General features: G+C 37.7%; 2 protein-coding genes across 3 annotated transcripts; one reads left to right on the top strand and one right to left on the bottom strand.

Annotated features, from left to right (window-relative positions):
• The first annotated feature begins 11,999 nt into the window (after window positions 1-11,999).
• LOC121975391 (cysteine-rich and transmembrane domain-containing protein WIH2-like) lies at window positions 12,000-13,286 on the top strand. 2 transcript variants are annotated; one of them, XM_042527006.1, is made up of 3 exons: window positions 12,000-12,145; window positions 12,247-12,430; window positions 13,015-13,286. In XM_042527006.1, the coding sequence occupies exons 1-3, from the start codon at window positions 12,094-12,096 to the stop codon at window positions 13,058-13,060; spliced, it is 282 nt and encodes a 93-aa protein (XP_042382940.1). In that variant the 5' UTR covers window positions 12,000-12,093; the 3' UTR covers window positions 13,061-13,286. The 2 variants fall into 2 exon arrangements, with proteins under 2 accessions (XP_042382940.1, XP_042382941.1); XM_042527007.1 differs by lacking the exon at window positions 13,015-13,286 and adding an exon at window positions 12,708-12,853.
• Window positions 13,287-16,600: 3,314 nt separating this feature from the next.
• LOC121977673 (nudix hydrolase 17, mitochondrial-like) lies at window positions 16,601-17,857 on the bottom strand. The gene is made up of 5 exons (XM_042530128.1): window positions 17,702-17,857; window positions 17,485-17,584; window positions 17,312-17,395; window positions 17,101-17,229; window positions 16,601-17,000 (listed from the first exon to the last, which is right to left on the bottom strand). The coding sequence occupies exons 1-5, from the start codon at window positions 17,773-17,775 to the stop codon at window positions 16,860-16,862; spliced, it is 528 nt and encodes a 175-aa protein (XP_042386062.1). The 5' UTR covers window positions 17,776-17,857; the 3' UTR covers window positions 16,601-16,859.
• Between the last annotated feature and the right edge of the window lie 6,189 nt (window positions 17,858-24,046).

The raw sequence follows: 24,046 nt of genomic DNA, 5'->3' as shown, positions 1-24,046 counted from the left end.
TTTGGTCTCCTGATAAAATTAAGCATCCCATGTTCGCCCCGAACACACAACTTAATTTTATCAATGATAATTCATTCCACTAGAGAACTATCATTGAACTACCGCACCAATCCCAAATTACATTTTTGGGCTCCTTCTTATTATGAGTGTGTTAGTCTCCCTGTGTTTAAGATATCGAATGTCCACTAATTAAGTGAGTTACTGACAACTCATTTAATTAATATCTAAGTCCAAGAGTAGTACCACTCAACCTTATTATCATGTCGGACTAAGTCCACCTGCAGGGTTTAACATGACAATCTTTATGAGCTCCTCTTGAGGACATTATCAACCTAGTATCACTAGGACACAGTTTCCTTCTATAATCAACAACACACACTATGAGTGATACCATTTCCCAATTTATCGGGTTTATTGATTCATCGAACTAAATCTCACCCATTGATAAATTAAAGAAATAAATATCAAACATATATGCTTGTTATTATATTAGGATTAAGAGCACACACTTCCATAATAACTGAGGTCTTTATTCCTTTATAAAGTCAGTATAAAAGGAACGACTTCAAATGGTCCTACTCAATACACTCTGAGTGTACTAGTGTAATTATATAGTCAAGATAAACTAATATCTAATTACACTACGACTTTCTAATGGTTTGTTCCTTTCCATTCTGGTCGTGAGCTACTGTTTATAATTTATAAGGTACTGATAACATCATCTTCTGTATGTGACACCACATACTATGTTATCTACAATATAAATTAAATGAACAACTACAAACAAATGTAGATAATTAGACCAAATGTGATTCTTTATTCATAATGAATGTTTACAAAGCTTAGGCTTTCAGTATACACTCCAACAATCTCCCACTTATACTAATGACTAAGCTGCCATATCTTCTACCATACATCTGATTCCCATTCCCTCCACATGCCGATCGAAAGCTTTCGCCGGAAGGGCCTTAGTGAAAGGATCTGCCAGGTTATCCGCTGATGCAATCTTGGCGATGACAACTTCTCCTCGCTTCACGATATCTCGAATCTGGTGGTACTTGCGCTCTATATGTTTACTCGCCTTATGAGCTCGTGGTTCCTTCGAGTTTACAACTGCACCGCTATTATCACAATAAATTGTGATGATCTTGGGCAAACCAGGAATCACATCTAAGTCCATTAGAAAGTTCCTGAGCCATACTGCTTCTTTAGCTGCCTCAGAGGCTGCTACATACTCAGCTTCCATGGTTGAGTCCGAAACGCATTTCTGCTTAACACTCCTCCATGAAATGGCTCCACCTCCTAAAGTAAACACATAGCCTGATGTAGACTTACTGTTATCCCTATCTGATTGGAAATCAATCCGTGTAACCTGGGAGCAGATCATCTGCTTGGTAAACTAGCATATAATCTCTAGTCCTTCTCAAGTAATTTAATATATGCTTTACCGCAGTCCAATGTCCTTGTCCAGGGTTACTCTGATATCTGCTGACCATGCCTACGGCAAAACAGATATCAAGTCTCGTACATAGCATTGCATACATTAGGCTTCCTACAGCCGAAGCATAAGGAACTGCTTTCATGTCCTCTATCTCTTTTGATGTCTTTGGAGACATCTCTTTAGATAGAGCTACTCCATGTCTAAAAGGTAAGAAACCTTTCTTGGAGTCTTGCATGCTAAAACGAGCAAGGATTGTATCTATATATGAAGCTTGGGATAGACACAACATTCTTTTCTTGCGATCCCTTATAACTTTGATCCCAAGAATGTGTGCACATTCTCCTAAGTCCTTCATATCAAATTGTTTGGACAACCATACCCTTACGCCCGATAATACCTTGACATTGTTGCCAATTAACAAAATATCATCTACGTATAGTACAAGAAATACCACCACGTTTCCGTTACACTTCTTATATACACAAGACTCATCCGGACTTTGAATAAATCCATATGACTGGATTACTTCATTAAACCGGATGTTCCAAGACCTTGAAGCTTGCTTCAGTCCATAAATGGACCGATTGAGCTTGCATACTAGATGCTCTTTGCCTTTTTCAATAAATCCTTCTGGTTGCTTCATATGGATGTTCTCTTCAAGACTTCCATTAAGGAAAGCTGTCTTGACATCCATTTGCCAAATCTCATAATCCATATGAGCAGCAATGGATAAGAGTATCCGGATAGACTTAAGCATGGCTACCGGTGAAAAGGTTTCCTCATAATCGATTCCCTCTTTCTGAGTGTACCCTTTCGCAACAAGCCTAGCTTTGAAGGTTTCTACCTTCCCGTCTGTCCCTCTTTTCCTTTTGTAGATCCACTTGCATCCAACGGCTTTTACACCATCAGGTGGTTCTACAAGCTCCCAGACCTTATTAGAGTACATGGACTCTATTTCAGAATTCATTGCCTTTTGCCAAGATGCTGCATCTATATCTTGGAGTGCTTCGTCATATGACCGGGGATCAGGTTCATGTTTACCCGGGATCAAGTCCGAAGACTCTCCCAAGAACATGAATCTTTCAGGCTGCCTCACAACCCTCCCACTACGACGAGGCACTGTCTGTGGTTGTGTATCATGTGTGACACGTGTTGCAGTCTCTTGTGGTACTTCATCTTGTACTGAATTAGACTTGTCCTCTCTAAGTTCTTCTAATACTTCTTTATTTTTTTGCTTTTGATCCATTATATAGTCTTCTTCTAAAAACTGGGCATTGGTGCTAACAATGACCTTCTGGTCTTTAGGACTATAAAATAAACCACCTTTCGTTCCTTTGGGATATCCTACAAACACGCGAACTTCTGTACGGGATTCTAACTTATCAGCATCTGGTTTCAGCACATGTGCTGGACTACCCCAAATCCGAATATGTCTTAGACTGGGTTTTCGCCCATTCCACAATTCTATGGGAGTAGAAGAAACTGATTTAGAAGGTACTAAGTTCAGAACATACACTGCTGTTTCCAGAGCATATCCCCAAAACGAATTTGGTAATTCTGAATAACTCATCATCGATCTAACCATCTCCATAAGAGTCCTATTCCTTCGCTACGCTACACCATTCGTTGGGGTGTTCCAGTGCATACAATTGGGATTGAATCCCGACCTCGATAAGTAATTCCTAAACTCTCTATTCGCCACCACGATCAGATCGTAGTGTCTTGATACTTTTACCTAATCATTTTTCCACATCAGCCTTGTATTCTTTGAACTTGTCAAAGCATTCGGACTTGCGGCGCATTAGGTAAATGTATCCGAATAATCGTCTATGAAAGAGACAAAATATTCAAAACCTCCTCTTGCCTGGACAGACATAGGACCACACAAATCGGAGTGAACCAACTCTAATACTTCTTTGGCTCTATACCCCTTGGCCTTGAACGGCCTCTTGGTCATTTTACCTTCTAAGCAAGATTCACAAGTTGGAAAATTTTCCAACTCTAATGAACTTAAAAGTCCATCGGCTATAAGCCTCTGAATCCTACTTAAGTTAATATGACCAAGCCTTAGATGCCAAAGATATGCTTGGTTTATTTCTGAAGGTTCTTTTCTCTTATTAGAATTAGAAGATGAATTATAAATTTCCATGTTTTGCTTTGTGGAAGAATTTGGATTTAAAATATACAAATTGCCAACTAATGCACCAGAACAGATAATCACTTTATTTCTTTTAATAACTACATCGTTATTGAAAGAAACTGAATATCCATCTAAAAACAGTTTAGAAACTGAAATTAAATTCTTTCTAAAACTGGGTACATAAAGACAATTTCTTAAAACCAAATTTCTATTTCTACTAAAAGATAAGTAGACGTCTACCACTGCAACAGCTGCCACCTTAGTAGCATTGCCCATGTAGACAGTAATCTCCCCTTCAGATAGTCGTCGGGTTTTCACGGAACCCGAGGAATGCAGACACCCGTATCTACACACGGTGTTGGTAGATAACACCGCTAAACATGTTTCAATAACTAGAGTATGAGATATACCTTTGTTTTGGTTCTTACGAGGACAGTCCGCATGCCATCCGCCTTGCAGATGAAGCACTTGCCCTTCGGCTTCTTCATTCCAACTTTAACCGTCACTGAGATTTATTCACTTTCTTTTTGAACCAGTTTGTTTCTTCTTCTTCTTACCTTCGGTTTAGAAGTAGAACCATTTTCAACATAGTGAATTTGAGCATTGTGACGAAATAACCCTTCTGCAAGTTCTGTCAGTAGTTTCCCTAATGAATAAATCCTTTTATTCATATTATAGTTCAGTGAGCTGCTCAAAACTTCTAGGTAGGGTTTGGAGGATCATATCGATCTGGGTTTCCCCATCAATTTCTCCTCCAAGGATCGTATTTCGTTCGGATAAGCCATCATATTTAGGATATGATCTCTTACAGAGTACCCTCTTGCATGGTGGTGTCATTATCTTTCTCATAGCTTCTTGTCTAGAAGCCCTATCCTCGATGACCAAAGAGTTCCTTGAGATTGTTCATAATATCATAAGTCGTTGGTAAATCTTTATCGATGTTGCAATACATTTGACATTGAAGCCAAAATGTAACACCGCGCCATCTCATCCGCTTTTACCCATTTCCTATGATATTCAATCTCCTCTTGGGTAGATTCACCATGGGTGCAGGGCAATGCTCGATCAATACAAATTTATAGCTTTCAGCAGTAAGAACAATATCCAGGTTTCTTTTCCAATCTATGTAATTTGGTCCAATAAGTCTATTTTGTTGAAGTATGATGGACAGTGGGTTGAAAGTCATCCTAAGAATCACAAATAACTTTTGGTCGAACTCTAAATTTAGAATAATATTGATTCCTCAAACAATACTATTTTAAATTAACCAACACCTTAAAACACCGTGAATTTTGTATGCCACGTTAGTGTGGACGTATACAAATTCAACATTTGTAAAAGGAGGGTTTAACCCATTAATTTTATTATCTTGTCAACCTAACTTTTGACAAATAAAATTAATAGTTGGTATTATTTGGTCACACAAATAATAGCAGTGACTTTGGGAGGATACTATTAGATGTGTCTAAGTGTACACCATTACTTGACACTAAGTCCATTAATAAGATTATGCCCTTCCGTTGGGGAAGATCACACGCTCTTAATTAACTTCCTATAGTCATCCAAAATGGAAGTCTGTTCTAGTGATCCACAAACAAGCTCATCCGTTATGGAGGAAGGCACTTAGAGCCAACGCAAGCTTGTTTGCATCACTTACAAACCAGTAATGGAGACCATGGGATTTACTTAAAAATCCCTCTCCCACTTAGTTATTTATAAATGAGGAATTTTAACTATGCTAGCCTACTAAACTTGTAAACTAACATGCACATACAGCACAATATAAAAGCAATAAATAGAAAATCTAATTTTCAACTATTATGGCTTTTATCTTTAATTGTCCTCCGTGTGTTGTCATCCGAAGCTGCTGCCATATTTGGCCACCGCCACCGGGTCTAACTGTCGCATCCATCTTGCTCCGAGTTCCGCTGCGCCTCTGGTCCTTAGAAGGTTCCACGCTTTGCAAGATTCGATCCGCGACACAAATAGAATTTTACATTTTGATCCTATATTCCATAAAAGGAATGTACATGTATCTAGATCAAAAATAAAATCCTAATAAAACTAAATACAGCTCCTGCTGTATTTTAATACAATCATGCACACACATATAAATTGCCCTTGACATGTCCAAGGGTCCAATCACACACATAATTAACTAAAAGCCATAATAGTTGGATCCTGCATCCATAGAGTTAGCACATCCTACTATTAACCTGCCTAAATTATGTATGACATGTGCATAATTAAACTAAATACCAAATACACAGAGGCAAAACCCTAGCTCTGATACCAATTGTTGGTTGCTACTCGGAAAGCCTATAGGTTCCACTGTACAAAATTTTGTACAAAGATCTGAACCTTTTCCTAGCTACCATGTGTTCTTTTAAATTAAATTTTGGATCTCCTGCGGAACTTAACACGTTTGATCCAAAACTTAATCTATTTGTTCTTTTAGGTTTTGACTTGGATCTCCTGCGGAACTTAACACGTTCGACCCAAGTCTCCTTAAGTTATTAATTCCATTAAATATTAATTTCCATAAAAGGTTCCCAGTACTGACGTGGCGAGGCACATGGCCTTCTTGGATATGGGAGCAACCACCACCGACTAGACAAAACCTTTAATAGAAAGCTAATATTTAATTTCCTAAAATAACTTTAGGTTAACCAAAGAGAACAATCAAATCACAAGGAAAAGAAAGAAACAAAAGAACACAACTTCGAAAAAACATATTCGAAATACTAGAACGTAAGCCTCTTGTATTTGGTATTATTTCCATAAATAACTAGCATGATGCGGAAAAAGAAATTACTAGTTATACCTTGTAGAAAAAACTCTTGATCTTCTACCGTATTCCTCTTCTAACCTCGGACGTTGTGTGGGCAACGATCTACCAAGATGAGAAACCACCAACCACCTTCTTCTTCTCCAAGCAAGGTTCGGCCACAAAGGAAGAACTTTACCAAAGAAGAAAATCAAAATACTAACCAAGCTCCAAGAGATGCTAGCTTCCTCTCCTTCTTCTTCTTCTTCTCCGAGTAGTATCCGGCCACCACAAGAACTCCAAGGGAGAGGGAGAGGTTCGGCCACCACAAGAGGAAGAGATGGAGATGATGGCCGGCCACACCAAGAAACAAAAGAGGGAGAGGAATAATAGATGTTGTGTCTCATGAAGGCACCCTCACCCCTTCTTTTATATTCCTTGGCCTAGGTAAATTAGGAAATTTAATTACAATAAATTTTCCTTAATTTCCTTGACATGATTTAATTGAGAAAAATAAAATAATATTTCCCCAATTAAACAATGATGGCCGGCCAAAACAATAGGAAGCATATTGGACAAGTTTCAATCAACAATTAAAACTTTCCTTATTTGTTTCCGGAAATTTTAAAAAATAAAATTTCTCTTTAAAATCTCTTCATGGTTAATAAAAGGAAATATCTATAATTTTAATTTTATTAACATGTGAATAATTTTAAAGAGAAAATAAAACAACTCTCCAATCTACAAATAAGGAAAGAAATCTAATCTCTTTCTTTAATCTTTTGTAAATTTTTTACAAGAGAGATATTTAAATTTTAATTCTCTTTTAAATTAAATCTTCCACATAATAATAAACATTAAAATTAAATTTTCTTTTTAATTAATTATGGCCGGCCCTACTAGCTTGGGTTCAAGCTAGGGCCTTCCACCTTAAACCCAATCTTAGTCCGTCCCGAGCTTGGTTCCCAAGCTAGCTTGGCCGGCCCCCTTTAGGTGGGTATAAAAGGTGGGTATATGTGGGTATAGTACTCTATAAATAAGAGGCTACGATAGGGACCGAGAGGAGGAATTGGTTTTGGTCTCCTGATAAAATTAAGCATCCCATGTTCGCCCCGAACACACAACTTAATTTTATCAATGATAATTCATTCCACTAAAGAACTATCATTGAACTACCGCACCAATCCCAAATTACATTTTTGGGCTCCTTCTTATTATGAGTGTGTTAGTCTCCCTGTGTTTAAGATATCGAATGTCCACTAATTAAGTGAGTTACTGACAACTCATTTAATTAATATCTAAGTCCAAGAGTAGTACCACTCAACCTTATTATCATGTCGGACTAAGTCCACCTGTAGGGTTTAACATGACAATCTTTATGAGCTCCTCTTGAGGACATTATCAACCTAGTATCACTAGGACACAGTTTCCTTCTATAATCAACAACACACACTATGAGTGATATCATTTCCCAATTTATCGGGTTTATTGATTCATCGAACTAAATCTCACTCATTGATAAATTAAAGAAATAAATATCAAACATATATGCTTGTTATTATATTAGGATTAAGAGCACACACTTCCATAATAACTGAGGTCTTTATTCCTTTATAAAGTCAGTATAAAAGGAACGACTTCAAATGGTCCTACTCAATACACTCTGAGTGTACTAGTGTAATTATATAGTCAAGATAAACTAATATCTAATTACACTACGACTTTCTAATGGTTTGTTCCTTTCCATTCTGGTCGTGAGCTACTGTTTATAATTTATAAGGTACTGATAACATCATCTTCTGTATGTGACACCACATACTATGTTATCTACAATATAAATTAAATGAACAACTACAAACAAATGTAGATAATTAGACCAAATGTGATTCTTTATTCATAATGAATGTTTACAAAGCTTAGGCTTTCAGTATACACTCCAACACCATAAGCTTCCTCCTTCGAACTTTGGCGGATCTATCAAGCCGGTCATCTTTGCTTCCTCAGTCGTTAGTCAGATGGAGAGTGGTCTCGCTCTGATACCACTTGTTGGGAGATCTTGCGGCCGACTTGAAGGGGGGTTGGATAGACGGCGGCCCCGAATCCTTGCTTCCTACGATGTTAGTGCAGCGGAATACAAACGAACATAAATAGAAAGCTAAACACCAAATACAAGAATGGAAATGCAAACTGCTAACACGTTCGTTTACGTGGTTCGGAGATAACTTGCTCCTACTCCACGACGTGTCCGTAAGGTGGACGATCCCTCAATCCATCGGTGGATTAGTCCCCGGCAAATTCCGGTTAGCTCAACCTCCTTGTGGGTGGAGAAACCTCACCACAACACTCACCAAAAATACTTGGACACAAAGGAACCTTTGAGCACTTAGTGACTACTAATTAGGCTTTAACCAAGTCTAATTTCGTCAACTTGGCCAGCCATCCCAACTCCTTCTTATAGAGCTTGGGGAAATCAGCCTTGCTGATTTGTCCATTACCAGTCGACTGGTGCCAGCCCAACGGCTCTCTATCAGTCGACTGGTCCCTGGTCCAGTCGACTGGTCCCAGTCGTTTCGGGCACAGAGCCTCTCTGTGCTCACCACCAGTCGACTGGTCCCAGTACCAGTCGACTGGTACAACCCTAAACCTAAGGTTCCCATCCTGAGTGCATTTCTCTCAGCACTCGGACCCTCACGACTCATTTGACTCTCTTTTGCAGTTTTGACTTCTTGCCTTCAAGCCTACTTCCTTTGGCTCTCGTCCCTCGGATGCATTCAAGTCTGCGGCTCGTCCCCAATGTCATTCTTGGCGTATGCCTTGAAGTCGCCTCCCTCGGCCTTTGTCCTTGCTGCCTTGTCCACGGTCCCTCGGATGCTCCATCCTTCACCGGACCCGAAGCCGTCAACCTGAGTCTCATGTGTATCCTGCAGTCCTGCACACTCACACTCACATACACATATCAATCATTGGGATTGCTCCAACATAAACGACGAAAATTTTCCAGGCTCTTGAGCCAATCAACTAAGTTAAAGGTCGAGTGGGGACCTTAAACCCTTGTCGTCATCAGAGGTTGAGCAGGGACCTTAAACCCTTGTCGCAATACAGAAGGTGTTATCTATTATTTTGCTCTAGTGGTCTTTTTATAACCCCTGAAAATTTTATCCGAAGCTGGAAAACACCTTCAATTGAGTTTTAGGCGTCTTCAATCAGACAAATTTTATCACGGAAGATAAAACTTTATCTTCGACCAACGATCATCTGGAAGCGCCTTCAACGAGCTGGAAGGCGGTTTCAACACTATTTATAAAACGTCTTTCAAGTCATTAAAAGTGTCTTCCCTGAAGTAAATTAGTTCCTTAGCTAATTTTCTTTATGTGGGTGATGCTCTGACTTTTCAAAATTATGCTCATCTGAATTCAACTCCCACTTTTTCCTCGAGCAAATTTTTGTTCATACTTTTTGTCCCTTGAAAACATTACATATATCCTTCTAGCTCTAATGATATAATTTTTTGTAATTTCTTTGATATATTTTTTCGTAATTTCTCGTCCTTTAGCTACATTGAGTTGATCCACTCAATTTTCATATTATTATTTTAGTCCGTCATATCGCTCGACTTTTAATACAGTACCTAACTTATAATATTAAAATTAATACCGAGTACTTCTAGATTCATCGATTCAAGTCTGCTTTTTGATTTCCCGAGACGATGGTAAATTAAAGATTAAGAAAAGGATATTCGGATTAATGCTTAAGTCACCTTTAGAATTAGTGGATCTATTAAATACTTATATGAAAAAAAAAACAATGAATGGTTAATGTAGTAACAAAGTGTTTTAAAAAATAATCGAATGATAAAGGTAGGGCGGTATACGTGGTATTTGAATTACTTGTCTGGTAAAAGATGATTTATTTATTTTTAATAGTTCTATTAATAGGAAGAAGGTAATTTATAAGTGATTATTAATTATTAGTATAAATAATAAAGTATAAAAAGAGATATACTATATATTAAATTTTAATCTTAAGATTTCATATAATAATATCCTATATTGTAATCATCTCACCGTTAAAAAATAATATGAGAGAAAAAAGACGAATACATTTGTCCCCAGCGTCTCCCCCCATCAATCCGTCTCAGGATTAACACGGAGGAGGTAAATTATGAATAGAGATGACAATGGGATAGGATGGGAACGAGTTTATCATTCTCATCCCCATCCCCCGAATTTCATCCCCGTCCTTATCCCCGTCCTCATCTCCACTTTTTCGGGTTCGGGAAATCCCCGAATCCAAACCATCGGGATCAAATCCCCATCTCGACCCCATCTCCGCTTTCATCTCAAATTAATTTAATAACATTATTATTTTACTATTAATATTAATATTAATATTAATATCAGTATTATTATATTAATATTATTAATATGTTTAAAAATAATATTATTATATTAATAATATTATTATTATTTTCGGGATGGGTTCGGGGATGGGGACAATATCTCAATACCTCCCCATCCCCGAAAAAAATCTCTGAACCCATCCTCATCCCTGAATAAATCGGCGATCCCCGTTTCCATTTTGGAGTTTCCCCGCGGGATCCCGAACCCACGGGAAAATTGTCATCCTTAATCACGGACGGTTATTAGTTTTTGGAATAATGACTAACACATAAGGAAGACATTTACCTCCGCTTTGTCGAGATTCGAATCCCAGATCTTATGATGATAATATCTTATGCGCTAACCATTAGATCCATCCGAGGGATCACCGTTAAAAAATAATATTGTGACAAAAGACGAATACGTTCACCTCCAGCACCCCCATACCAAGGCCAACACGGAGGAGGTAAATTACGGACGGCTACTAATCTTTAAATAGTGACTAACATATAAAAGAGATATTTATTTCATTTTTATCAAAATTCAAATCTCAAATTTCATTATGATAATATCACATTCGCTAATCGCTAGATCCATTCGATGGGAGACCGTTAAAAAACAATATGATACTAGTCTACGTTGATATTTTATCACTCGTAATATTAAACTATCCGTTAGAGTACTTTTGGAAATTTTAGCTGGCGACCGATTTATCCGTTTATAAAATTGGTATTAAAAAATAGGATAGAGTTTCATACCTGAATTAAAAAAAAATGCTTAACGCATTCGAATTTCAAATAGAAGGGGTTATGTTATGCCCGGCCCTTTGTGTGCGCACGAGAGGGACGGCCGACGTGGTGGGCCCCACGTGGCGTTCAGCGTAACACCACTGTACAAATAGAATAAATATTTAAAATATTAATTTTTTAAATATATAAAAATTATATCTCGGATTTATCCAGGACTTCATCAAACCCCACCCTCTCTTCGTATCAGGACCGTCCATTTCCTATTTCTTCATCGTTAAGTCAAAACGCCCTTTTGTCCGACACGCTTCACGACGTCTAAACGCGTAATTTCAAAGCGCGTAAACGAAGACTTGGGATCCTCTCCGAGTGGCTTTCGGAACTGGCTAGTGATCTTAGTGCTTGTACCGCTAGGATCAACGGAGCCTACAGAATTGACAGTTTAGATTGGCAATTTAAGACTGAAGAAGAAGTCAATCGTTTGAGGGGATCATATGATGGAACCTCCCATGGAAGGTTAGCCACGTTCTTTTCTTCTATTTAAACGGCCACCTATTGCTCGATCGCTTCGATATCGCCTGGCCGCTGAGCCTCGCCGGAGACTTTGATTCGCAAAGAGGATGAGTTACTACAACCAGCAGCAACCGCCGATCGGCGTCCCTCCTCCCCAGGGTGAGTCATCGCCGGAGTTCCCCGCAACGATCGGGACAATATTTTTTTCCCCCTCTTTTCTTCTTCTTCTTCTTTAAGATTCGATGATCGTGTTTCTCTAGGGTACGAAAAGGATGCCTACCCACCGCCTGGCTATCCTCCGGCAGGTTATCCGCCTCCGCAGGGTTATCCTCCGGCTGGGTACCCGCCTTCGCAGGGTTACCCTCCGGCTGGGTACCCGCCTCCGTACGGGCAGCCGCCGCCCCAGCAGCAGCAGAGAAGCGGGTCTTCGTTCATGGAAGGATGGTAACAACTCGAATCACAACCTCCTACTCTCTTTTATTTTCTCTCTCCTATTCCGCCACCTCAATTGCCACAATCGAGAGGCGCACGCCCCGGCTGGATCAGCCGGTTAGGTGCCTGTAATTTGTCATTGAAGTTGTGGGGTCGAAGGTCGCCAGTTATACTTGGGGATAAAATCCTGATCTACTGCGCCAAAAATTCCTTCGACCTCCGGTCACTTATCCTGCCAGTATTAATCGTGATTTATTCTCTCTAAAATCTTGTGTGGGATCGGGACCAGGGACCGCTAGGGTGGCGATTCCACCTTTTGCCACAATCGAGAGGCGCACGATGGAACCTTTTGCCACAATCGAGAGGCGCACGATAGCAAGTTCTATTTATTCTGCGCTGCTCTGCGGCGGCGCACTATAGCATTTGCTATCCGAACCCCCCAAAAAAACAGAAGGTGGTGGTGGTATTGTGCCGGCGCGACGGCGCACGATAAGCCCCGCTGTGTGGGTTATGGGTTCGCGGTGTGCGGATCCGAATTCGCTAAGTTACAGTCGTTCTCTTCGCTGATACAAAGCTCGTGTGATTGTTTTTTGCAGCCTGGCTGCTCTGTGCTGTTGCTGCCTTTTGGATGCATGCTTCTGATCACGGGCTTCCGAGGATGAGGAAAGAGGATGATTTCTCTCTTCTGGCCAGAAACATTGATTATCATTTGATTTCTTCAGCGCCCATTGAAGTTCTACTTTTGCTTCTGTTTTTTTTCTTTTTCTTTCGTTCTTGTAAAGTTGGAATGCTTGATTGATATCAGGCTATGGTAAGTTGTCGATTTGGCTGATTAATAAGTTTGTTATTCTGATTGATTGCTTTTCAATTAGGCTGTTTAATTGGATTAGAAATGCCAAGATAAATAATCATTTTTTTTACAAATTGAAAAAAAATAGCCATTCATAGATCTCCAATCAAGTCCAGTAAAAGCCCAATCTGTAAAGAAACTATGAGAGAGCAGTACTTTAACATAGTTGATGGCCCAATTGTTTTTATATCCTTATCAGAGTAATGTTGATAAGCATGTTTGTTTATAACTGAGTAATCAAATTTAAAAGGGATTGATAAACCTATTAAATTTAAATTGAATAAATTAAAATTTTTTAGACAAAATAGATTGATCTAATTTTGTTACGCAAATCTAAAAAAATAAATCGATAAAAAAATGATTAATTCATCAGTTATCAATTTTTTTAGGCACAGAATTAATACTCACATCAGTAGTTGGTGATTTTTTTGACATATCATCAATCATTGCTATGTTTAATCCATTTAATTAGAGTTTGAATTTAAAAACTGAGATTAAATTGAAATAATTACGCTTTTTTTAAAAAATAAAATAAAATTTTAAAATAATAGAGCCGAAATTAACTCGGAAAGTTAGGTTGAAAGCGTGAAACCATACAAAAATATAAAAAATTAGAGATATTCCACTTGATTTAGTACAAACTAGTAAAAATCCAAAATAAAAAGTGAAATTGAATCATTGACAATATATGAATTTTAAAATTTTAAATTCTGATAATGTAGTATAAGTTATTGTACGCAATTAATACTATGTGAATAAATTTTTTACCTAGTGAAAATATAGAATATTGTAATTAAACAATTAAAAGGACTTATTTTTTTTACTTTTCAATAGTAGCGAGAGTTTGAATTTGATAAGAGCAGGATGGAAACGAATCAAATAGCAGGAGAAATGAAAATTGAAGCTATGTTGAAAGAAAAATTAAATGAATTTATGATATTTTCTATTGAAAAAAAAAGTAATTGAACATCTTGATTATACAAGCTTAATTGATATTTTTACAGTTAAAATAGTAATACATGTTGTATTCAAATGATTATTGATAATGTTTATCTTTAATATTAAATGTTATTTAACTCCATATTTTATTTTACATGTTGTAGGTTTAAAAATGATAGTAATATCAATTGTACTTTTATAGCTAATTAGACTCGATGAGTTTTTAATTTTAAAATTTTATAAGAGTTTTGTACCTAAAACATACCACTAGAAATATTTACATTTTTTAATATTCAGGAATATGATCTACAACGACCTCCTACTTGTTGGGAGATATTTATCAAGACATACAAGTCAAAAGATGGTGACTTTATAGATTGTCGATCGTCGACATTAGACGTAAGAATCTACACTTGAATATATTTAACTATTAACAATAATTATCTATCATTTTAGTAAATATCTGACAATATTTTTTTTTAATGTAAATAGGAAGAAGTTGCTGCTAGGATTGCACAAACGTCTCAGCCTAGTTTAGAGGGAGGTGAGGAGCAGACTTTATCCACTAACCAGATAAATGTAATTTATTATGATGTGGTTGGTGGAAGGAAAAAGACCTCCACCCTATATGGTCTTAGGGCTCAGGCGAGAGTTGTATATGATCAAGCGATGACTCCTAGCGCCAGGGGTCGTTCCAGCACATCGAGTGCATCCGAATCATTTGCTAGAGTAGACGTCTTAGAGCAAGAAAACGCAGATTTGAAGACCCGACTCTCAAGCTTGGAGGCAAAATTTCGAGCAGAGCGGCAAATCCCGATTGGATCTTGAGCAAATTGGACGGGATATGCAGGCCTTCTTAGATCAAATGAGTGCAACGTCACATCTTTTTGTCTCTCAGGAGACTCAAGACCTTAATAATCCCCCTGATCCGTAGATTGCCATAGGTATCTTGATGTTTAACTTTTTAATTTTTTTTTCACTAATTTTTTTTTGTTTCATGTAACTATGTCTAACATTGTATTATATCTTTTCAGGAACATTGATATCTATGCAATACCATCATCATATATCCAAACTAGCATTCAGGTATGTAAAATAAATTCATAATATTAAATTTAATATGTTACTCATAATTGTGTATTAGTTTGTTCAATGTTTTATGAATAATCTATCGTATTAAAATTTTTGCAGAATTGATTACTACTCGCTAGCTTAGGATTGGATTTTCTTTGCTACAAGGTGTTGTATTGTGTTTTTAAATTTTAGATGTTGTAGTACTATACAATCAGGTGTTTATGGTTAGAGATGTTTGGATATCTATCTTTGTTTTTTGATTGGATATTTAGTTTTAATTTTGTGCTTGGATCATTGTTATTGGAGATGTCGTAGTAATGTATTTGTGTATTGTTCTTGGATTGGATATTTGGTTCGATATTTACATTCACATATTATTTTGTATTGTCATTGTCTAATTATGTATGTATTGTGTTGTTTGAAAACCATTGTGATGGTTTAAATTGATATGAAATGTAAACAAGGGCGACTACAAAAACAAAATGTTGCTCTGGAATTTCCAAGTATTAGAGACGGAATATTAAAATTCCGTCTCTAATTAGCGACAGAATTTTAATATTCCGTCTCTAATTTCTCCCCGAAAATTACTGTTATTACGATTACTAGCGACGGAAATTTAATTTTCCGTCGCTGAGTGCCTTGAAATTGCCTGAAATGTCGATACCTTACGACGGAACATTAAAATTCTATCTCTAATTAGAAACGGAATTTTAATCTAATCAGAGACGAGATTCTATAGTTAACAACTGATGATTAAATTTCCGTCGCTAAAATTTTAGAGATGGAATATATATTCCGTCTCTAAATAGCGACAGAATATTAAATTCTGTCTCTAAATACAGTCAGCGACAAAACTCGTATCAACACAGTGATTCTGTCGCTAATTTAGTTTAGCGACGGAATATTTAGTCTCTAATGCTGCATTTTTTTTGTAGTGTAAAACAGAAATAAGAAATATTATATTAAATGATTACCAGTAATATTTATTTATTTTATTATATTTTAAAATATTCATGTAATTAAATCTTTATTTTATTATAAATTTTATAGGCTCACTAGCAAATTTTGATCGCACTTCATAAGGAAGACTATATTTTAAAGTGTGGATGATTTTACGTTGTAAGAGGGCCATTTTTTATTTAGACCATCAAAATCTTAGGTACAACATTGCAAGATAGGAGGTTCGAATCCTTATTTTCTTAGGAATAAATTCCTTCCACCCAAGTAAAGAGACATAGGTGAGGATTACCAACTTTTTTTATTATTATTATAAATAATAATACACTCACTAAAGTGCCCAATTTTATCCATGCAAAAGTTGCTACTTTGCGTTGCATGCCAAAGAAGATGCAGAAAGTGTTAGTGGTGGAAACTGGGATTCCGATAGCTACCCAGTACCCAACCACATGGCAAAGTGGAGGAAAGGAAACTGCACGAAGAACTCACTGATTCGTAGCAAAGCCAATAACTTGTTCATTTTATAGTGGAGAGCACAGTGTGATCCTCACATCATCATTAGGCCTAAAGAAATTAAAGAATGATCTAAGTAAAATTGATTGGAAAGTTTTAATCAGAATCCTAAGAAGCTGGAGTTGCTTCGCCGCCGCCGCCGCCGCTGCTGCTGCAGCTCGAGCTGCTGTAGAGTCTCTCCACCAGTCTCTCCAGTGCTTCTTTCATCCACGGATGCTGGCACCCTTCTTTCGCTTCAGCCACCGTCACCTGAAAACATCAAATTCACGTTTTTTTTTGTTTCTTTCAATTCAGAAATCAGAAAACCAAATCCAAACTGTTTTAATCATGTAGTCGGTAGTTCACTCACCCATTTGCGCTCTCTCGTGTGCATCTCCGGCCAGTCTCCGAGCTCCTGCGTGACATGGAGAGGGAACATGGTGCCTTCATAGTAAGAATCGTAGGTTCTGCTCTTGTACTTCCATTTCCCAAGTTTCCTCTGCAAAAAAAAGGGGAGGAGACCTGTTAGCTAGATGATTCTGCAAGAAGATATGAACGATTTTACAGGAATTGAAGTCGACCTCAATGTGGCCTTGCACTCCTGCTTCCTCCATTGCCTCCCTCGAAGCTGCTTCTTTAATCGTCTCGTCTGTCTCCCAACCACCCTGAGAAACCATGGAATTCAATGAAGGCCCAATTCAGACTCTAGCTTTTACTGATCAAGTAGATAATTAACTGCAGCTCGAAGGCGAACCTTTGGGAAGAGCAAGCCATTGCCTTTGGGCGAGCTGACGACGAGGACCTCCATCGATTTATCGGCCTCCTCGCCGGGATTAAACTTGTAAGGAATGCACCTGCAGGATATGCCCAAACCGATTGAGGCATGGAATAGGAAGAAAGTGGTCGATCTGCACATTGAAGACTCGAGAAGAATAAAAATTCGATTTTTATTATTATTTTTTTTATTTTACCCGACGACGAGGCGGCTGCCGTTCTTGCTGTATCGCTGGAGTTGCCTTCCCTGTCGAGAAACCAACGTCACCATCTTCTTCTTCTACGTCTTCTTCCTAATCCTTCTGAAGGAAATGGCTGATGAGAAGATGAAAGAATGGAGATGAGGCGGAGGAAAAGGAGCGTATAAATAGAGGAGGAGGGTGCGTCAGGGAGCGCGCGTCGGCGTCGTTATCATCGGCTCGCTGGTTTGAAGCGGTTCCGTCAAAGCTCGGCGGCACTAGATGGGACGGAATCGGCACGGCAGACCGAGTCGTAGAGCAGATAAATAACGAGTTGACTCGCGCCGAGTCAGATCGTGTCGGGCGCGGCGCGGCGCGGCGCTTAGCGCGGTTTGTAGAACGGAGGAATTATCTGAATACGCCCCTAGTTTTAATTTGTATTTAACTGTAATTCAACTTTAAAAAAACGGTTGTTTTGATAAAAATAAAAACCAGGGGAGTTATTTGATAAATTGTCCTTTAAACTGAGATCAATTTATCATTTTAATGCTTTCTAATTTTCTGAATGTATTTGTTGATAAATTTCACAAAAGACAAATGAGGACTTTCTTCGAGTTGATTAATTCAATTTAGACTTTAGACCTTGTCAAATTTGTCCAACCACCCCTCGTCCTTTCCAAATAACAAAAAAAGGCATAAAATTCGTGTTAAATACATTTTCAGTCTTTTTATTATTATTATTATTATTATTTTTTAACCACGAGATACTTGCATATCATATTCAGATTATTCTTTATTTATGATTAAAGTAATAGAGATAAAATCTTTTGGAATACTTTCATTATACAAATTTGAAACTTTAATTTTTAACTATTCTATGTAAAAATGAAACTCGTCAATCCGACTGCCCTCACGACTATCTTATACCGTTAGAAGGGAGTTAATCAGGAAACTAAAATTAACTATTAGATGAAAGAGTAATTTCTCGATTTTTACCGGGATTTAATTCTTGCTCAATTTTATAAATTTACATGATAATCAACTCAGCTATGTCCTAGAGTGACTTTAATTTTAACTAGAAGGTTAGAGCACTTGTATTTATTTGTTTTGGATGAGTAAAAATATATTAATTTTATGCTACGATGTTCCATGCAGACATGTGTATTTTATTTATCTATTAATTTTGGTTTACCAGTATGTTATTTATGGTTTTACTTTTAGGATTTAAGGGTTAAGTTATAATATAAAAAAAAATTAAATTGAAGAAAATTAGGTGCTCATGGGATATACACAATAAAATTCTTAGGGTATCATTTCTCAAGTAGACCATATATAAATTATAAATATAAGAGTACATAATAATAAGAAATTATAAGTCATTCTATAAAATATATCATCCGAATATACTTCTAATGTCCTATATATGTAAATTTGCCTACTCTTATAAATCCCTTCACAATCCAACTAGCCTTCATCGAAGAAACTGTTATTACTTGCTCTCCATATAAGTGGATCAAAAAAGACAAAGCAAGATGCCTAGCCTTCATCAGTGGTCATCCACCTCTATATTACCACTCATAGACTTGAAGCGTCTGTCGATAGGTAGACATCTTCTACCCCATGTGAAGCCAAACCTTGATCCTTCTCCATTCTGCGATAAGTGGACATGCAAAGAATAAATGCATCTCTAGCATATGTTTACAAAAAGTACACTATTGATCATCTAGATAATTTTGTTTGTCTCTAATAAGAAGCATTGTTAGGGCAGTATGAATTAGAGGGGGTGAATAGCTTCGTTCACTTCAATTTTAAATGTTACAGCATAAACTTAAAACAAAGATATTCTATAATGTTAACACTTAGATTTTACTTGACATCTTTCTCCTTGATGTGATTAATCTAAATGTCTACTCCTCACACTCACAACTCCACTATGAATGCCTCATTCTTGGAAACTTTCCGGAGGTGGAGAAGTCTCGTACAACCTTGTGCTAAAGGAAAAAATAAGAAAAGAAAAAGCAAATACAAAGAAAATCAAAAATGATTTTATAATAATGAAATCTTGCTTAGCTTTCTATCTTGTTGCTTGAAAATGCTTTTTGATCGGTTGGAAATGCAGCAACACTTCACAAGAACTGGCACCAAAGAAACTCCACAAAACCCTTTTTTCTAGGATTTCTTTTGGGCTAGAAAATACCTCTTAATCGATTGATCTGATCCTCAATCGATTGTCACTTCAGCTCGATCGTCCAAAACCTATAGAACGATTCTTTTTCGCCCGACCAATCTCAATCAATTAGTGAGTTATACCAATCGATTGGTTAGCCTCTAATCGATTGCCCCAATTGATCTCGAGGCTTTCTGTTCTTTCGCGAAAATGCTTCCACCTGATCGATTGGTGAAGCCTGAATCAATTGTCTCAATTGATTTCAAGACTTTATGTTCTCTTGTAAAAAAAACTCCCAGTTGATTGACTTAATTGATTGCTTTGAGTCAATCAATTAAGTTAATCGATTGTCCAACTCTAAACCTAGAATTTTGGGTTTAGGGTTTACTAATCGATTAGTTCCTCTCACTAATCGATCGATAATCCTAAATTCAGTCTTTCCAAGATGAATTCGTATCTTGCTTGGTATCTTGTTAACCCCAATCTACCAGAACTTCCTTTGCTCAATATCCCGTCATCGATCGTTGACTTGTGGACTTCTCATTGCTCTGCATCAGTCAACCTTTACTTGCTAGGGCTTTTTCACCAAGTGTCCGGTCAACTTTTGATTCTCTTGGATTCTCATCTTGTACAAAGTGTTCAATCCTTCATGATCCACTTAGACTTATCGTCTTGTATCAAGTGTCTGGTCTTCCGTGGCCCATTTGTACTTTTCGTTGCCTAACTTCCAGTTAGGTCTTTTTATTGTCTAACCTTTAGTTAGAACTTTCCCAGCTAAGTATCTGATCTTCGCTTGACCTACTTGACTTTTCTCTTATACATTGTGAAACATTTAAACTCAAGCTTACACTAATTTGAGCTTGGTCAAACTGATCAATTTTGACCCGAGGATGATTGCACCAACAGGAAGACATAGCTATGCCAATATCCAAATCGTAACTGCATGACTAGGCTAAATGCAAGACTTCCACACCGTTCGTCAATAAGTAGACAAACTTCTCCTGTCTCATGTAAAGCTCAACTCTGATCCTTCTCCATAAATTTGTGATAGGTGGACATCTAAAGAATATATGCTTCTCTAGCACATATTTTCAAAAAGTACACTATCGATCATTTAGATAGTCTTATCTGTCTCTAGTCGAAAGATATCTGTGCCAACATCCAAATCGTAACTGTATGACTGGGTTGAATGTAAGACTTCCACACCGCCCGTCGGTAGATATACATCTTCTGCCCCATGTGAAACCAAACTTGGATCCTCCTCCATAAATCTACGATAGATGGACATCTAAATAATAGATATTCCTTCATCTCTAGCACATGTTTATAAAAGTACATTGTCAATCCTCGCTCCATATAGGCATATCTGTCTATAGCCAGAAGACATTTATGTGCCAACATCCAAATCGTAACTACATGATTAAGCAGAATATAAGGTCTCCACACTGTTCACACCTAAGAGTTCTTAGCGTCAGTCTGCCTAAAGAAGTCATAGGCTTTTGCCATTCTACCATCCTATTCAAACCAATTCACTATCCCCTTGTAGCATCCATGGACGACCCAAGGATCGATAGGATATGATCTTGAATAGATCATTTGTATTTATGACTAGTGTTGTGATAATATAAAACCAACCAGCCACGAAGAGATGGAGCAATTTCAGTTATCAATGAATAAAATAATTTTTGAAACACCAGCCAAGGAATATAAAATATATTGAGAAATTCCTAAATAAATAAAATTAAGATAGAATATTAAAATGCAAATAAGTACTAGAAATATAAAATAATAACAATAGTTCAATATTAAAAACTATATAAACGCTCATGAAATGCATGCCCACAAATTATATACACGCAAGTCCGTGCACATATATACCCTACCTGCAGCTAGTCTGGAGGCGAATAATACTAGATGGCCTAGATTAACGGTATCACCTATATGATATATTGCAATTTCTTATCTTGGCTGAGGTTACGTTTAGTTAGGCGTATCTTTAATTAAGGGGTGATTATATTTTTTAATTGGTGTCTAATATTTTTTATAAAGAATATGATAAAATGATAAAAATATACTACGATCTCTGCTGAAGGTGACTGTCGATGGCGGTGACCGCCGCACCTCTGTCGAAGCCGGATGTGACGGCGTAGGTGGCGGCAGTGGCGCGGTAACGACGTCTGTGACCGATGGCGGCGGTTGGAGGTAGTGGTCCGTGGCCGACCGACGATGCCCAGAGGTGGCTGTCGGTGGCGGTGGTTGACGGCGGTGCCAGCGGCAGCGATTGACGACGGCGATGATCAACGACGTCCAGATGCTGCGTCTAGTCGACAACAACGACCATGGCCAACGCCGCCCGAATGCGGCGGCCACGGCCAGCGCCGCCCGGATGTGGCGGCCTGATGCGGTAGCCAGTCGATGGCGACGGCAGGTAGTGGGTGGCACACCCGGAGACGGTGGCAGGTGGCGCCCGGAGGCAGTGGCAAGCGACGGCCGGAGGCGGCGGCCGGTGGCGCCCGGAGGCGGTGATCGATCGTGGCGCTTGGCGGCCGACGAGGGAAGTGACATCGGTGACCGGTTGATATCGAAAATAAACTAAGGATATATTTGATAATTAAATTTTAGTTAAACGATGATCTTTTAATATAATCAAATTACACTATGTTGACTTTCTAATCCAGATTATAAAATCTTGTTAGCTTTTGCAATTCATTATTCATATTACACTTCAAATAAAGTAATTAACATTATAATATAATTTTGATTATATTACATGATAAATTATATCCAATCAAAACGTAGTCTAATAGTTGTTTGCTTGGCTAATAGAGATCGTGATCACGATTAATTAGGAGAAGAGGAAGGGGAATTATTATCTCCAATGATATTGTTAATTATTATTAGGGACGTAAATGAATCAAACGGTTCGCGAGTTATTCGGAACTCGATTCGATAAAAAGCTCGTTCGAGTTCGTTCGTTTATCTTATCGAGCCGAGCTCGAGTTTGATTTCGAGCTCGACAGTTTTATTGAGCCGAGCTCGAGCTTAAGGATATTCGACTCGTGAGCTCGTGAACATGTTCGTTTATAGGCTTGTGAGCCAAAAAACGAACCTTAAAATGAGTCAAAAAACGAACTCTAAAACGAGTCAAAAAAACGAACTCTAAAACGAGCCTTAAAATGAGCCAAAAAATGAGCTCTAAAATGAGCCAAAAACGAGCTTTAAACTAGCCCGAGCTCGCTTAACGAGTTAGGCTCGTTAACTTTGATAATCGAGCTAATAACGAGCCGAGCTCGAATTGTTCGCGAATTTGATAATTCTAAAACGAGCCGAGCTCAAGCCTTGTGATAAAAACTCTATTCGAGCTCAAGCTCGAATATAACTTAAACGAATCAAGCTCGAGCTTAATATTATTCGACTCGATTCGACTCATTTATCTCCTTAGTTATCACTATTTTCATGAGCTAAAGATGGGACAACAAATAAAATAGGGTAGGATGAAAATTAAGATGAACAACGACCAAGGAGTCAAAGGTGCTCTTTGTAAAATATGGTAGGGATGGCGACTTATGATGCATAAGAACTCATGTTAGTGGAGTAGGTTTTTAAGGATCTTATTTTATATATATATATCATCAAATCGACATCAGCATGTTTGTGGGCCTAATTGAAAGAATAAATTATAGAAGAGATTTCTTTTCTTTTTTGGGTGCTTCCTTTCTCACTTTCATGGAAGATGCTCTACAATACACATGTATATTTTACTTTCTCTCATTTTTCTTAGAATAAGTCTCAACATAGAATAGAATTATGACTTTTGGTATGGCCAAGACAGTTTTCTAGAATATTGTATTTCTAAGGAAGATGACAAATCACTGGTTTGGACCAATTACCCAAATTTGATGTGACTCAGTCACAAATTGGTTTAACGTTGAACTTAAGTCAAAATTGATCAACTAGTTAAGGCAAACCAATTGAGCATAATTTTCACAACATTAGTTGGGATGGATCATCAACATGCTTTTGATTTGGCTTGCAATTTTCAATATCGAGTAGTTATTATAGTAAAATCATTGTACCTTTGAAAAAGGTAGATCCGTTACTTTAGCGGACCCCTTAGTGTCGGTCCTACGGATATGGAAGAAGGTTCATGCAAGTACATAGGTCATAGGCGTATGACGGGGTAAACTCCAGGTCGT

Source organism: Zingiber officinale, chromosome 4B, assembly GCF_018446385.1.
Source record: "Zingiber officinale cultivar Zhangliang chromosome 4B, Zo_v1.1, whole genome shotgun sequence".
Taxonomy (NCBI): Eukaryota; Viridiplantae; Streptophyta; class Magnoliopsida; order Zingiberales; family Zingiberaceae; genus Zingiber; species Zingiber officinale.
The sequence above is the reverse complement of the archived record's forward strand: the minus strand, read 5'-3'. Positions and strand labels throughout refer to the sequence as shown.

What these genes read in the sequence shown, in the direction of transcription:
- LOC121977673 (XM_042530128.1), bottom strand. Translation starts at nt 17,775, where the DNA reads ATGGTGACGTTGGTTTCTCGACAGGGAAGGCAACTCCAGCGATACAGC. An exon ending in GGCAGCCGCCTCGTCGTCGG is followed by an intron (nt 17,585 to 17,701) that starts GTAAAATAAAAA and finishes CATATCCTGCAG; the next exon opens with GTGCATTCCTTACAAGTTTA. An exon ending in GAGTGCAAGGCCACATTGAG is followed by an intron (nt 17,230 to 17,311) that starts GTCGACTTCAAT and finishes TTTTTTTTGCAG; the next exon opens with AGGAAACTTGGGAAATGGAA.
- LOC121975391 (XM_042527006.1), top strand. Translation starts at nt 12,094, where the DNA reads ATGAGTTACTACAACCAGCAGCAACCGCCGATCGGCGTCCCTCCTCCC. An exon ending in CGGCGTCCCTCCTCCCCAGG is followed by an intron (nt 12,146 to 12,246) that starts GTGAGTCATCGC and finishes GTGTTTCTCTAG; the next exon opens with GGTACGAAAAGGATGCCTAC. An exon ending in TCTTCGTTCATGGAAGGATG is followed by an intron (nt 12,431 to 13,014) that starts GTAACAACTCGA and finishes TGTTTTTTGCAG; the next exon opens with CCTGGCTGCTCTGTGCTGTT.